The following is a 16518-nucleotide window of genomic DNA, read 5'->3' as shown; positions in this document are numbered from 1 at the left end:
TCTCTATGATTCTAGGACAGAAGCCACACCTCTCAGCCCTCTCTCGCCCACTGGTCTTATTTACTCACAAGTTCTTCTTTAGGGCACCCTACACCCGCCTTTTCCTCCCAGTGCACACTCACATATTAAACTTTTGAGTGAACGCTTGTTTCGAAAGAAAATATAGGAGTTAGAGTAAAACAAAAAAATCGCTTACCTCTCTATAGCATTGGACAACCGTGTCTTATTCACTGTAAATGTGTGAGTGTGTATGTATGTGTGTGCTGCTGCGCGCTGTCAGGATCCCAAAATCTCCGCCCACACAAACCAGACCCCGCCCACTCCAGGGCAACACCACCCCGTCATCAGCCACTAGAATTCCGCGTTCTGGCCAGACCCCCGCGCGACCCAATGTGTGCGTTGAATAAGCCGAGCGCGTGACACGGCTCGGAGCACACACGGTTAAAGCATTACCCACAACAAGGCTGTGTGTACACACACACACACACACACACACAAACACGTTTAACACATAATTGCTTGCCCTTTACGGCTTAAACTCTGACTTTAAATTATGTCCTCGGCAATTAAAATAGCCCCCACGAGCTCATGGATCAGGTTTTTGAACGTTAAATCATACCGAGCACGGTTTCTGTTATTGGGTCGTGTCGTGTAGAAAAGGTCAGTTAGCTACTTTGCCTTGGGCACGTTTTATTTGACTGTTTTTCCAGCTGTAAAACTACAATGAGGTTACTATATAATTATATATATATATATATATATATATATATATATATATATATATATATATATATATATATATATATATATATATATATATACGTAAATATTTATCTATATATATATATATATATATATATATATATATATATATATCTATATATATATATATACGTAAATATATATATATATATATATACATACATACATATATATATATATATATATATATATATATATACACACATACATATATATATATATATATATATATATATATATATATATATATATATATATTTTTTTTTTTTTTTTTTTTTTTTCATGATGTTAAATTCTAATGTGAAAAAAAGATTGAACAGTTATACTGATATTGTGAGAATGATGATTTCACTTTTTAGGCATGCAGAATGCGCAATGGTTACTTGCAGTCTTGTTAAAGGAGCCAACTCTTGGCTAAAGAGAATGTGTTCACTGGTTTAATACTGAGCAGTTATCAAAGTCATTCATTTAGGACATAGTCAGAAGTCTTTTTGAGAATGATAAAACACAGAAGTGCAAGTGCATGAGTAATCAAAGAAAAGTATACCCCATTTTATTTTGCCCATTAAAGCACACAGAAGTCTTGCAGACTTTATCAGTTTCGCTTTGTTGTTGTGTCTCTTAGGTAAGAAGGTATTTTTGAACAGAAGAAAGAGTAGCTATTAAAGGGTTAATTGACCCCAAAATGAAAATTCTGTCATTAATTACTCACCATGTCATTCAACAATATCTTAATTTGTGTTCTGAAGATGAACAAAGGTCATACAGGTTTGGAACGGCATGAGGGTGAGCAATTAATGAAAGAAATTTCATTTTTGGGTGAAATAACACTTTAAAACAAATATCTAATAGCTCTGAATCTGTGAATCATATGTAACCTAATACACATAAGACAAGGACACTGTAGAACTCATTCAGAGGTGCAAGATTGTAGTTGGAAATTGTTATACAGTCATAAATAAAAGTTCTGCATAACTTTTGTTTATGTGATGATTCTTAGGAAATCATGTTCTTCAGATCAGTGTATTGTGTTCTGGGTTCTTTAAATCCACAGGACAAGGATTGCTCTCTGTGAAGCTGGAGATGGTGGTGGTTTTGTGGAAAAATGTTCTCTGGCATCATGGTGTTAGGGTTCTAATGAGCTTAATTTTTAAAGACCCTATAAAATGAGTTGACGAGTGCATGTATTTTGTAATGAAATTGGATACTGGGGTATGCTTGTCCCTCTGCTTTTTATCAGTCATGCACTATGGTTTGATACTTGCTACTTCCATTTAGAAGTAGGCATATAATGAGGAACAACGTGGGATTGCAACAAGTGTCATAATTTCCTGCAAGAGTAAAATTATACATTTTTATTTTGTATGTATGCTAAGTTTTAAGAGTAGACTACCATACAGATGGCCTGTAATTTCATATTGTGTAACCAAATATAAGTTTTCTGAAATATTTTATGAATGCATTTAAACATCTGTGATGTGGCAAGCCTTTGTATGTGAGACTACAAAGTTCCCTTTCGAACATTCACTCTGTTATGCATGGAAAACTCCTTTTTTTCCTTTCTGCTGAAGCCTGATTTTTTTCAAGTTTGTGTACTCGCAGAGGCCATGGAGGACCTGGGCCTCAAGTGGTCGGCTCCGGATGAGCCTGCCCATGGCTTACTGGACGAATGGTTCCTGCCAGAGATCAGCCAGCAGTCCTCCCGCCAGCACCCAGCCCCATTCTTGCCAGCCGTCCATGATAAGCTTACCAAGATGTGGCGAGCCCCCTACTCGGCACGGGTAAACCCCTCTACTGCAGCAGCTTTTACCACCGTTGACGGCACTGACAAAAAGGGAAACACCAAACTTCCTCCCCTGGAGGAAACGATCGCCAGACATCGGTGTCCACCATCTGCCCTCGGCATAAAGGGCCATGTAGCCATCCATCTAAGCCCCTGCAGGATCACCTCAGCTATCGCAAACAGGGCTTACCATCAGCCGGGCAGGCCAGCTTGGTGCTGCACACAATGGCGATCCTACATGTGTTTCAAGCCATACTTCTCCACAGTATGGATGAGTCTGGCCAAGAGCACCAGGAGGCCTTTAAAGAGCTGCGCACAGCAACAGATCTCACTCTGTGCGCCTCAAAGGCCACAGCGCAAGTGATTGGCAAGACCATGGCCAGCCTGGTGGTGTTGGAGCGCCACCTCTGGCTGACGCTGATAGAGATCAGGGACGCTGAAAAAATGGCCTTCCTCAACTTGCCAGTCTCGACGAAAGTGTTATTTGGCTCTGCTGTGCATGGGTTCACTGAAGATGATGAAGATGTCGCAGGCGCTGCATCACTTCCTCCCTAAACGTCCTAGCACCACGGCTGTGGGCCACCAGAAGAGCCCCGCTGCTCAGTCCGCAAAGCCGGCGCAGCATCAGCCTCAGCGAAAGACGGAGCCTGGACTGAAACGGCACTTCAGGCCGTCGAAGTGCTTTCCCTTCCTGAAGTATCAAGGTCCCTGCCCATAAGATGTGCTGGACCACCAGCAGCCGAAGCCACCCTGAGGCGCTAGAGAGATGAAGTTTAGTTTGCAGCGGGTCACCTCCTGCAGGTACAGTACGTGCCCGAATATTTTACCGCTGTGATAGCAAACCCAAATACTTTAAAAAGCGAAATTCCTCATCCTCTAGCAATAACTTACTCGAACGTAGACTCGAGAAAATAAAACCTCTCAAATACCATTATACGGCCAGATCAGAATGGGAACTGAATGCTCACAAAGATCTGTTGCTCAGCCACTTAGAGTGCCTTGGCTTGGTCATCAACCCACGCAAGAGCCAGCTGTTGCCTAGACGATGAACTGTCTTTCTGGGAAAGGTTCTGGACTCCGCCCTAATGCTGGCATGGATCTCACCAAATTGGTCCCTGACAATTCATCGATTGACGGCTTCCCTCACACCAGGGACGACACATCCCCTGAGGGTTTTTCAGAGGCTGCTCGGCCTTATGGCTACTGCTGCCTCTTTAACTCCACTGGGCCTGCTCCACATGTGGCCCCTCCAATTTTGGCTAAAAGCCCAAGTCCCGACCCACACTTAGCGGTTGAAGAGGTTTCCGGTCAGGGTGGACCACATCCTGGTCCGTTCAGACAACACGACAGTGATGTCTTAAATCAATCACTAAGGCGGCCTCAGGTCTCACTCCTTATACAAATTGGTTCATCGCCTCCTTCTCTGGGCACAGAAAGAACTCCTCTTACTAAGGGCGATTCATGTGCTGGGCAAGATGAACCCGGGAGCAAACATGCTGTCCAGAGGCAAGGTAGCCCCGGGAGATTGGGCGCTGCATCCTCAGACGGTACAGCGAATTTGGGCGGTCTTCGGGAAGGCAGAGGTAGACCCCTTAGCCTCGGAAGACAACTCTCATTGCCCAACATTTTTCTCGATACAGAGAGATCCCCTGGCCCATGACTGGCCAAGGGCTCACTTGTATGCATTTCCTCCCATCGCCCTGATTCCCAGGCGAGTCAAGGAAACCAAATGCTCCCTCCTCCTAGTAGCTCCACTCTGGAAGAACCAGGCTTGGTTCCCAGAGCTGATGCAGCTGGTGACGATGGTCCCGTGGCCCATCCTGTTGAGGAGGGACCTTCTCTCGCAGGCGAAAGGCATGATTTGGCATCCCCGCCCAGAGTTGTGGAGCCTTCATGTCTGGTGCCTCAACGGGAGTCTGATAAGCTGCCAACAAGAGAAAGCAACATCATTCTTGAGGCAAGGGCACCATCTACGAGACGGCTCTATGGCCAGAAATGGCAAGAGGACCCGTTTTCATGTGATGTGTCCTGCGTGCTGACTTTTCTGCAAGAGCTGTTGGATAAGGGGCGCGCCCCATCCACTCAGAGTATATGTGGCGGCCATGGCGGCGAATCATTCTCTCAAGGCTAGCTACTCAATAGGCAGAAACGACTTGGTCGTTAAATTTCTGAAAGGCGCGAGGAGTCTGAATCCTCCTCGCCCTTAAACTGTGCCATGTTGGGACTTATCCATGGTCCCAGGGGGCCCTGAAAAAGCCCTCATTTGAGCTGTTCAGTTCAGCTGACTTGCGGCTCTTATCGCTTAAAACCAGGCGGGAAGGAAGTCGACCGGAAGTTGAAGTCGGCCACGTGCCGCCATCTTGTAGCAGAACTCCACTTGCGTTAGCATCCCATTGACTCCCATTCATTTTGGCGTCACTTTGACAGCGAATAACTTTACATCTGAGGCATTTAAAGACTCCATTTGTCCATTATTTATTTCTAAAGATACACGACAATGTATAAAGGGCTCCATTACCTTCCATGTTACATTATGGCCCCGTAGAAACAGTTTTTGTAAAAATAGGCAAACGATTGCGTCATAACCACTCTCTGTCGCACAGTAGAGAAATTACTGTACAGACAGGAGGAGAAGCTCGCAGGCAATCGGGGAGATGTCAAGAGAGAAGCCCATAGATATAGAGTCCATAAAAGCAATGGGACAAAATATTTCAACAACGTTTTTGGGGAATTGGAAATAATTTGGTATGTGGCAAGTGAATACATATGAAGTAGCTTTTATCCATGAACTTTAATAATTTATCTACTTTATTAAATAATGAAGTATGGGTAACGGCCGGTATATTGACGGGGAATGGAGAAATTATCAGGAAATTATACAGGCAGTGTAAGAAAAATCTCATTGTCAATCGTGGTTAATGTTCCTTTATTTATTTATAGATCTACGCTTGAAGATGAATGTGATCCCTTTCATCCTGGTCGGAAGCCATCTACAAAATGTCATAGCCTACATAACGTGAAATAAAGAAAAACGTTTTTTTGTTCAAGTGTTTTTGACCATGATTTATTAACCAAAACTGCATGATTTAACACCTAGCTCACAATTATTTGAATATTAGCCTATTGGGCAAATGTCTTACGTGAAGAGATGAAATCATGTAGAACAATAAGCAATTTTAAGAGACTATAAATGAACAGCCTATATTGAATCGATACGAAAATGACTCGAGGGGATATTGTATACTGACAGTATGGTGCCTGGGATTATATATATGTCTGTTTTGGATGGGTTATTATTCGGTTTGATGTAGATAGAAGGAAACGAAAAAAAAATTTATGTGTGCGTTTATGCATGTATGTGTGCATGTGCTATTTGAATCACTTTTAATAATTTTGGATGATTGTACATGTTCTTTGTTATTTGTTATTTATATATATATATAGCCAGCACATGCCGCACAAGCCCTGAAAAGTGAAGCCAAAACGTCTCGATCGCCCCCTGGTGAGTGGTCCTAGTATAGGTCATAAACCCCGCCTCCCCATGTTATTCAAAGGGGCGCGAGACCAACTAAACAATTAAATTACCCTTCAAATATCTTTTTTCCGAAGCTCTTTTTTGTCATTTACTGTAGTTTGTATCACGCTAATGTAAATTCAAGTGTTCGTTTTTAAAATAAGTTGTTTTTTAGATAGTTATTTAATGCTCTAAAAACGGTGGTGTGACGTCGTGATTGACAGCTGTGATTGACAGCTCTCTGAGCCGAGGAGGCACTGAAGCGTCAACAGGTTTTTTTCATGATCTTCGGAGGACTGAGGAGATTGTATTTACCTTATTTTAATGAGATTGGAGTGGAACGGAGCAGACAGAGTTCACAGGAGCAGGACTCCACTTCCAAAACAGTGCAGATTACGGTATGTGCATTCTGCGAGGGAGAGTGAGGGCGGGGCACAGGGGCGGGGCCGTTGATTTCGCGGCTTTAAGGCTTTACTTCCTGCTTGCTACTGCGCAGAACTGGTCCCTAGATCGCTATCTGCGCAGGCGCAAGTCCAAGATGTCAGCGCCATATCGGGACACTGGCGGCTTCAGTTTTGACCAATGGAAGAGAGCGAAGGCGAGTCGTCCATCTTTTTTTACAGTCTATGATATATATATATATATATATATATGTGTGTGTGTGTGTGTGTGTGTGTGTGTATTTAACGGATCTTCTATCGCCCTACAATCCATCGCGCTCTTTAAGATCACTAAATTTGAGGCTTCTGGTCATTCCTAGGATATCTAAAGGAAAAGTCCACTCAAGGAGGGAGGGTGTTTTCACATTTAGCTCCTAAACTCTGGAATGGCCTTCCTGATATTGTTTGAGGCTCAGACTCGCTGTCCCAGTTTAAAACTAGATTAAAGACGCATCTCTTTAGCCAAGCGTTCACATAATGCATCTCATACCTTTTATACTACAGTTACAGGGGAAGTCGTGGCCTAATGGTTAGAGAGTCGGACTCCCAATCGAAAGGTTGTAAGTTCGAGTCCCGGGCCGGCAGGAATTGTGGGTGGGGGGAGTGCATGTACAGTTCTCTCTCCACCTTCAATACCACGACTTAGGTGCCCTTGAGCAAGGCATCGAACCCCCAACTGCTTCCTGGGCGCTGCAGCATAAATGGCTGCCCACTGCTCCGGGTGTGTGCTCACAGTGTGTGTGTGTTCACTGCTCTGTGTGTGTGCATTTCGGATGGGTTAAATGCAGAGCACAAATTCTGAGTATGGGTCACCATACTTGGCTGAATGTCAGTTCAAATTAGACCAAATGCATTAATATTATGAAAAGCAACTATGTTAATTATTTCCCATCTGCTTTTTTGTTATAGACTATGTCAGCTCCAGTTTGTATCCAGCCTCTCATGGAAACTTCAGATGCCCCAACACCTGTGAAGAGACGACTCGACGACTGTGAAGAGACGACTCGATTCTGGCGATATGTTATGCACTAAATTAATACATTTCTGAAATGCATTTTCTGTAAAGCTGCTTTGAAACAATATGTATTGTGAAAAGCGGTATACAAATAAATTTGAAATTAACATCCTTACTGTAAACCGTACCACTAGGTTAACTGTATACAACTTTCATGTCATTTACTGTTTATAATACACTACGTCTATACCACACTTTTTTTGCACTTCTGGTTAGACACTAACTGCATTGAATTGTCTCTGTACTTGTACTCTACACATTGACAATAAAGATAAATCTAATGTAATCTAAAAGTGTCTTGACATCTCCCTTATCAATATTCACTGTGAAGGCTACTGACTGAATATGTATCATTACGAAGTTCTAAACCATAAGTAATAAAACTACATGACATTTCTGTCAAAGTATGTCTACTTGAAGTGTCTACTGTGTGTTTTGATAATAAATATTCAATCATTACGTTAATAAAGCGTGTGGGTGACTTACAAGCGCTGTTGGTCAGTGCTTCGTGTCTTGAGTTTGGGCTCAATGACTGCAAGGCCATTTTGAAACCGAGACACTGCTATGTTCCTAAAGTGCTCTCTACTCCCTTTAGAGAGCAAGTAATATCCCTATTGGCGCTCCCCGCTGCAGACAGCAAGCAGGGACTGAAACCTCTCTGCCCTGTTAGGGCTCTGAGAGTCTATGTGGAGCGTTCTTAATTGTTAAGGCAGCCTGAACAGCTGTTTATTTGCCATGAATGCCACCAGAAGGGTCTGCCAGTCACTAAGCAAAAACTGTCTTGCTGGATTGTTGATGCAATAGCTCTGGCTTATGCATTAGAAATACTGGAATGCCCCATTGGTGTGAACGCCCACTCCACAAGGGGAATGGCCTCCTCATGGGCGTGGTCCAGTGGGATATCTGTCAGTGAGATCTGTGCAGCCGCCAGCTGGTCGTCGCCATTCACTTTTGCCAGATTCTATAACTTAGACATTACTGCTCTGCAGGTGCGGATTCTATCGGTTTAATCCTCCCATATGGTTAGTGGTTCTCATGCCCTCAGCTATGGTTGGGGCGAGATAATTCCTAAGTCCCTTAGGGCCCTTATTAGTACTCTAACACTGGGCTCGCAGAGCAGCATGTATTTGTTTCTCGTAGTGCTGCGTGATTGGATTCGTTCCCATACATAACGGGAGTTAACATTCGAAAGAGCACACTTAGGTCACTTAACGTAACCTCGGTTCCCTGAAATATATATGTCATTTGCCACACTACAAGCTGCATGAATCGATGATCGCCGCTTCAGTCGAATGATCTGATGAATGGCGCTATAGGCTGACTTATATAGCAGTCGGCCTCGCCCCTTTTGGTGGGCTAAAGCACCATTGGTTTGTGCAGCTACACAAACGTGAACAAATCAGGCTTCAGTAGAAAGGAAAAAAGGAGTTTTCCCATACATAACGCTCGTTCCCTTATGTAGGGAACCGAGGTTATGTTAAGTAACTGAAGCGTTCTCTATGATTCTAGCATTTACTCTTAAACATGAAAGCTCTTTGTTGGCATCAAGAGTTTCATAAAGAACCTTTCCACTGTACTAAAGATGTTTTGTAGAGGATTGTTCTTCACGCTGAACAAAAAGGTCCTTTCAGGAAAGTAAAAATGCCATTCCTGTTCAAACCCACTTTTGGAAGTACACATCTCATCCTTCCACCTTGTTTACTTCCAAGATGTTCTTGAGGGCAGGAGTTCCCAAACTTACACCCTTAAAAATAAAGGTGCTTCAAAAGGTTCTTCAAGCGATGCCATATAGAAGAACCATTTTTGATTCCACAAAAAAATCATTCAGTCAAATGTTCTTTAAAAAAATCATCTCTTTCTTACTTTTTATAATCTGAGGAAACTTCTTTCGCCACAAAGAACCTTTTGTGAAACAGAAAGGTTCTTCAGATGTTAAAGGTTCTTTATGGAACAATTTAGACAAAAGATTATTCTATGTCATCGTGAAGCAGCTTTATTTTTAAGAGTGTGGTTAAAGTTAGTATTTTAATAATTTAACAACACATTTGTATGTTGACGGTACTCTGATGCCGATTATAATAGTAGATGTAGTATGTCTTAACTGTTTTATATAAAATAATTATTTGATAATAATAATAATGAAAAGTACTGTTATTAAGATTTTATAATTAATATTATTATAATTATTAATCTTTTCATAATATTACAAACCCCTTGCGGTTCACTCATGAACCCCCATTTGGGAAAAACTGCTTTAGGGCAACACATAACTGTTTTAACAGATGAAAGCTCATTTTAAAAGAAGAATATATACAAATAACTGCTTAGCCGTACAGCAGATATAGTGGAGTTGATCTGTGTCCTATTCAGTTGTAACTTAAATATGTTGACCTTTTAAGTTTAGTTACTCAACCAAATATACTTTCAAACATTTCAGTGTCTGAAATGTCAAAATATACTCTATACATGTACAGTACATGAGAAGGCCAGATTCAAAAACCTGCTTATTCACCATACAATTCTATAGGATTGATGCAGCTTTCATATATAAAATATATCACTGTGACCTTTGATCTAATTTCTCCAGTTTGTTTTCCTATAGTAACGGCATCCCCGGTTTGGAAGCAAACAGTCATTTTGCAGTTTCGTAACACATATCAGATTAGCCACAAACGAGCCGGAATTCTGACCAACAGAGGGATTGTGGGAGGGGAAGAATTTACTGCCATCCGCCATAGAGGGGATTACCCCATCAGGGTGAGGAGGAGCCTGCCTCTAACCTCCAGCCCACAACCCTCAGAGCACATGGGTGCTGCCAAAATATGTAATAACACATTAATATAGGAAAGAGAGGATGGTTTATGATGCTGAATGAGGCATGGTAGTGCATATCAACAGGCCTCTCTTGGATACAAGGAATATTTTTGAAAGGGGACTTTTGCATTCACCCAAAATAAATAGACTATTAAATAAGCACTTAGAAACTAACAAATTAGTGGTTCTAAATTGCCGTTTGTCAGGCATACAAGTAAAAAAAAAATGCTTGCATAATGGATAACACTTTTTATGATGCGGATTAAGAGAAACTGCAAATGATAACACTGGAGAACCTGTCTGTCATGGGTTGACTGTAATTAAAGGTCTATTAATATCTTGCTGGATTTTACAAACCATAATTAATTCCAGTTACAAGAAACAGACTTACTAGGATGTTTTTGTAAATCATGAGAGAGTTCATGATGTGGTCATCCATCATTGCCAGTAAAGAAGTCTGTAACCTTTGGTATACAGTATCCTCATAACTATTAGTTTATATATGGCTTTTGATAGAGGTCTGTGTGGGTATTAAGTTGAAGACCTAACAAGAGGATGAGAGACTGAACCAAACCTGACAGTTTTCGGTCCCCTCAGCCTCAAGTCAGGTAGATCTAATCCTTTAAACTTTCTGTAAAATATCTGGCTATCTGGACTGACTTAAACTTGTTTGATTTTAGATTAAGTGATCACCTTTCTAGCAAGAAGAAAACCAATAATATTAATAATAACAGGAAGACATACTGTAACTGTAAGTTCCCGCATCTTTTGGCTTGTGATGCCTTGGATTGCACAAAACAAAATAAAAAACACTGTGATTTCAATCCCCATCTAACCATTATTTATTTTTATTTTTTTTGTATCTTATTTCAATCAGTCTCAAGGGAAAGTTGCTCACCATTATCGGCTGTATAATTAATCTTAAACTACCAAGCCAGTAAGGGCTGCTTTGGAAAGCCTTTTTGTTCATCATATGGAGAATGCAACGGTATCATGGCAATTGTCCAAACATATGCCTGGACCGTTGTCAGAGACAGCTGGAGAACAAGATGAACAAGTTAAGCGATAAATGAAGACATGGTGCAAGAGTTATATAGTCTTGCATGACAAGCCAGTTTTACCTGTCAGGAGATGAACCTTCAGAATCATGTATTAGTGCTTTAAAATTGTGTCCTGTATGCTGGCAAGCTGTTTTAAAATGTAAACCTAACATAACATTGTAAAACATTGGGATTGGGTACCACTGTTTAACATGTAAAACAAGATAAAATTATCCATTTATTTTTGGCATTTTTAAGACTTTTACAATTAGTTTAACACATTTGTGTTATTTTGAATTCTCTGAATGTACTGTATGTCTGCAGCTTGGAGCATCAGTTTTATTTTACTAAGCTATGACAACACTATGACAAGCAATGCTAATGGCATCCAGACTAAAACAATAACATGAAGTGCACAGTTTGCAGACAACATTATTAATATGTTTATAAAATTGTAAAAAGTCCTGCAGCCATTTCTTTTGGAGTATATGCATACAATAAGCCATTTTTCAAAATAACTGCAAGCAATGTTAACGGAGAGACTCTAAAACATTTTTATTTATTGATTTACAAGTTTGATTCAGTTTGTGTTGCAATCAAAAAAAAAAAACCATTACAAAAGCATTATTTAAAAATCTTTCCCTTACACTTATGGTTTAGTGTCAGATTTAAACTTAGCTATATTAGTGTCATTTATAAGTGTCAATATATATATATATATATATATATATATATATATATATATATATATATATATATATATATATTTCTTTTTTTACAAAATATCCATCTGTTGACTGATATCCAAGTCATTTATTCAATAAGATTATCACTGTACAGGCAAACAGTCATACAGACTATAGTGCTAAATTGCAACAACATAAATACATTTACAACTTGTGTAAATATATAAATCAAATTATTCTAATTATAGTAGTGTGTGATTTTCCCAATTAAATAAATTAAAGCTGAATTACCATGAAAGCTCTAGATCACAGTTCAGCAGACTGATAAAAAGGAATTGATTACATTATGTCCAATCATACCATATCTATAAGGCTTTCAAAATAATTAGTCTTTGAGAAAGTGCATCAGTGTTGGTCAAATATACAGCATCTGTATCTTCTGCACAATGCTTCAAAGAGTGTCAAGAAGGATTCATTGTCGATACATAATTTTCTACTCCACTTTTCTAATGAAAATAGTTTGTGATCTAATTATCAATATGTATATATTTGGAAAATAACAAAACATTAAGAGAAACACCTTTATAATAACAATTAAATAAAAATCTCTGTGTTTTCCATTTTACCACTTAGTGTTCCTTTAAAAACAGAAAAGAAAAAAAAAAGAAAAAAAAAAAGAAAACAGACTGCTGTGATTGGCAGGTGGATTCAATTGCAGCCCACCACCTATACTGTGATGCAACAGCAAATACCTGCATAATATATTCAGGTATAATACTGATAGAGATATAGAAGTCAGGCAGCCATATGGAAGAAAAAAAAAAACTCAAAGCAGCATTTACAAAAAAAACTTCATATCTAATCTCATCATTAGAATGTCAGTAGGACATAAACTGCCTGAATCTAGGCAAATTAGTATTGGCACTGATGTGAAGCAGCATATAACTATAAAGAAGGATGTGAATATTGTGTTAGCATTATCTGCAACAGCATTAGCACAAATGCTTAAACACCAGATTTGGCGATGGGTAAACCCAAACGGTGATCCAGTAAAGGGTTCTAGTGTCCATAAGAAAGTGGTGATGTTGCCTGGATGGTTCCAAGTCTTCCATTCACTTGCCGTCTTGTCTCTGTGACAGGGACCTGTGTAATTAAAAGTTGTAATGTTTTGTTTTGTTTTTATTCAAGAAATAAATATTTAAAATGCAATTTAATCTGTATCATGGTATTTGGCATTACTGTCTTTGGAATGACCAACTGTGACAGAAAACAGTACAAAAAAATATAAATAAAATTAAGCTGCATTTGTTTTTGTTCTTTTGTAGTAGTAGTAGTAGTAGTAGTAGTAAATTTATCTAAAATCTATTTTTTCCCCCATAAGGATTCTTTGACACAAGTTACAGCTTTTATGAGCCTCTTACCTTCCTCAGTCGTTGAGCCCCAGATCCTGAGCGAATGGCCTCCAGAAGAGCCTCTCGGGCCACCTCTGGGTTTCTTCCAGCAGGCAGCACTAGAGGGGGCTTGACTGGAGCTGAAGGTGGAGGTGGGGGAGGACCAAAGGCTGGAGGTGGGGGTGGCACAAAAGCAGGAGAAGAAGTGGGATGAGGTGAGATATCATCTCTCTGGACATTTCTTTCTTCCTCAAGCTTTCTGAGCTGCTCCAACTCCTTAGCTGCTCCTGATTTGGTCTAGAAATACAACAATGATGTGGCATTCATAGTTAACTTAATCACAACCAGGCTGCATGTGAATGGTTTTTTCTTAGTATTTTTAAAGTTTGATGCACTATGATGTGAATTTGCAAAACTGACCAATAGAAAAAATAGAAGCCAGTGACATTTGTGTGGCCATTTACTTGACATGAATGGGGCATTCAAGCAGTGACTAGTACTACTCAACCACGTCTTTATAATGGCACTGTTCAAGAATATAGAGTGCTACATAAAAAAGACCTGCTTGCACTTAACATCCAGCCTATCCTTTTTTTGCCTGCAGAACCTCACAGTACAAAGGTAACTGTAAGTCTAAGTGTAAAAGCGAGTGTCACATAGTTAGTCGCTCACACTTGCAGTTCAAAAAAAAACTAAACAAAAAAAAAAAACATAATAATTACCCACCACCACCAACAACAACAACAACAACTGAAAACGCAATTATTTCAATAAGAATCAGGTTCACTATTGACAATGGACCTTTTTTGCCCACAAAATTTCACTTATGTGACCACACCTTAGGGTTGCAAAAGGGGCAGAAAATATGAGATACATTTTTGTAATCTTTCCAGAATTTTAGAAAACTTTCCAGGATTTTAAAAAAATGTTCTGCAGTCTTCTGAAACTTTTGGAAAGCTTCCGGAAATTTCCTCCCCTTTTAAACCCTACCACACCTTTGTGTGTCATATTTAGCTTACCTTCTTTAATCTCGCAGAGTTGCTTGGAGCTCTTAATGCTGAAAGAAGCGCTGAATGCTCATTGTCTGCATTATTTTTAGACAGCTTTCTAACTGTGTTCTTCGTAGACAAGTCAGACAACTGAACAATGTGGAAAGCAAGATATTAGACAGACTTAATACATTTAAATGTTCCAAAAAGCTGATGCATTTATTTTCATGCTGAGTCACAGTTTACCTTTCTGAGCCGTTCAATGCCATCTCCAGACTGTATGGCCTCCATTAGCGAGCTATGGATAGAAGTTTCCTTCTGTACAGGCTTAAAAATAACAGACTTGAACTTCTTAACTGGTCCAAAAAATTTACCCTGGTTTGGTTCAGATGGAATCTCAGATTTGTGTAACTCTGGCATCTTTGTAAGTGCTGGATGTGTGGTGTCTGTTGGCGTCTGTCTGGCAGAGGTGTCTGGGAACTTACTGACTGATGTGGCTTCTTCAGAGAAAGATTCCATGGGTTTAATGTGAGCAGACATATGTGTAGACGGCTGGATTTTGATATTTAGGGGATGTGAGTCCAGAGCTTTGGTTCTGTCTTCCCCAAGCAGAGTGCCTTTTTCAACACTGCTTATACTCTCAGAACTTGGTGGCTTTTCTGCAACATGACTGAGGTAACTTTGCAGGTGTTTAGGGTGTCCAAAAGAAGGAACTGAATTTTCGAGGGGTTTGAAAGCAGTAGCAAGTTTTTGAACACCAACAATTGACTCCGATGGCACCTGTTTGATATCTGCTTTAGTGTTGATAATGCTATTGTTTTTAGCAATGGCAGAAGCTACGTACTGGCTGGAGGTTCTTCTGGAGGGTATAAGAAAAGAGAAATCTCGCCTTTCAGCTGACATAGAGGGATTTTCCGCAGGCTCTGGGAATGAAGGCTTACTTGCCACTACAGATATGGGCTTCCTTTCCAATATAATTACCTCTTTGTGTGTTTCTTCAGGAGGTGTTTCCACTGAAAGTTTAGAGACTTCAGACACAATCAAGGGTTTGAACACATCAGTATCTCTATTGTTTGATATGGGTGCCTGGTTGATCGTAGTTGATTCGTCTTGCTTCTCTGCAGTGCTCCAGAATGCTTTGGCTTTGTCCAGTGGGGATGTTTCTGTACTACCTTCAACGCTGGGATTGGCATTTTTCTTTGGGCCAGTGTAAATTTGTTTCTGAGTAACCATGTTGCCCTGTTCATCTATCTTAATGGCACCTATGACTAGAGAACCTGTAGGCTTGGTCTGAGATACAGTTGGTTTGGGAGGGATGACAGTGAAGGTTTTCATTCCAAAGCGAGAGAAGGAACTCTGGGTGATCTTACCCTGAGTTGTTGGGACTCTGGTAATAGGTGTCCTTTCCTCATAAGCAGTGTCTGTACTTAACCTCCGAACCATAGGTGCCGTAGCCAGCCTCTCATCAGGAAGCTTTTGAATGCTTTGAACAGCAGGACGCACAAAATTTTGGGACTTCTGTGATACTTTGTCTTTCTGACTCTTTAATTCTTCAGTTACAGCTTTACTCTTAGTCTCAGCGTTAAAGACAGCTTTCTTTTCCATAGTGTCTCGCTTCTGTTCCACAAGCTTAGTATCTTGTGATGGCTTCTCATTGGTTGGAGATGGCTTCATGGTTTTCTCAATAACTGTGAGTGTAGTCTCTTGTGACTGGTTCTTTATGTCTGGAGGTGGCCTTCTTTCGGGGGCAGACTGTTTCTCCTCTGTCCTGCAGTCATTGTTGGTTTTGTTTTCGATAGCTTCACTTGGTGCACACAACTTGCTGGTGATGTCTTGAGAGCTGTGTAACATTGCTGCCTTGCATTCACTCGAGCAGCACCGGTCATCATCAAGAACTTCATCAATCGTTGTCACTGGAATGTCCATGTCAACAATGGACACAGGTATTTCATCATCCACAAACACAGTTGTTACTTCTGAGTGATTAATTTCTAATATGCAGAAAGAAAGAAAGAAAGAAAGAAAGAAAGAAAGAAAGAAAGAAAGAAAGAAAGAAAGAAAAAACACAATTATGGAGTAAATTA

The 16518-nt window shown here is 40.2% G+C and overlaps 2 protein-coding genes across 7 annotated transcripts in view; both read right to left on the bottom strand.

Moving 5' to 3' along the window:
* The window catches only part of grb10b (growth factor receptor-bound protein 10b), a 122231-nt gene extending 121957 nt beyond the window's left edge, over window positions 1–274 (bottom strand). For both annotated transcript variants that reach the window (XM_059567344.1, XM_059567346.1), the window contains exon 1: window positions 197–274. The gene's annotated coding sequence lies outside the window, so the exon portion shown is untranslated. The remainder of the gene's footprint in view (window positions 1–196) is intronic.
* An 11892-nt stretch (window positions 275–12166) lies between these two features.
* The window catches only part of cobl (cordon-bleu WH2 repeat protein), a 128646-nt gene continuing 124294 nt past the window's right edge, over window positions 12167–16518 (bottom strand). For all 5 annotated transcript variants that reach the window (XM_059567339.1, XM_059567341.1, XM_059567342.1 and 2 more), the window contains 4 exons: window positions 14681–16425; window positions 14465–14584; window positions 13476–13742; window positions 12167–13197 (listed from right to left, as the gene is read on the bottom strand). In XM_059567339.1, the coding sequence (XP_059423322.1) occupies window positions 13114–13197; window positions 13476–13742; window positions 14465–14584; window positions 14681–16425 (2216 nt within the window). In that variant the 3' untranslated portion in view covers window positions 12167–13113. The remainder of the gene's footprint in view (window positions 13198–13475; window positions 13743–14464; window positions 14585–14680; window positions 16426–16518) is intronic.

The sequence above is a fragment of the Carassius carassius genome, chromosome 15 (genome assembly GCF_963082965.1).
Source record: "Carassius carassius chromosome 15, fCarCar2.1, whole genome shotgun sequence".
Classification (NCBI taxonomy): domain Eukaryota; kingdom Metazoa; phylum Chordata; class Actinopteri; order Cypriniformes; family Cyprinidae; genus Carassius; species Carassius carassius.
This window is presented reverse-complemented; position numbering and strand designations above follow the sequence as displayed.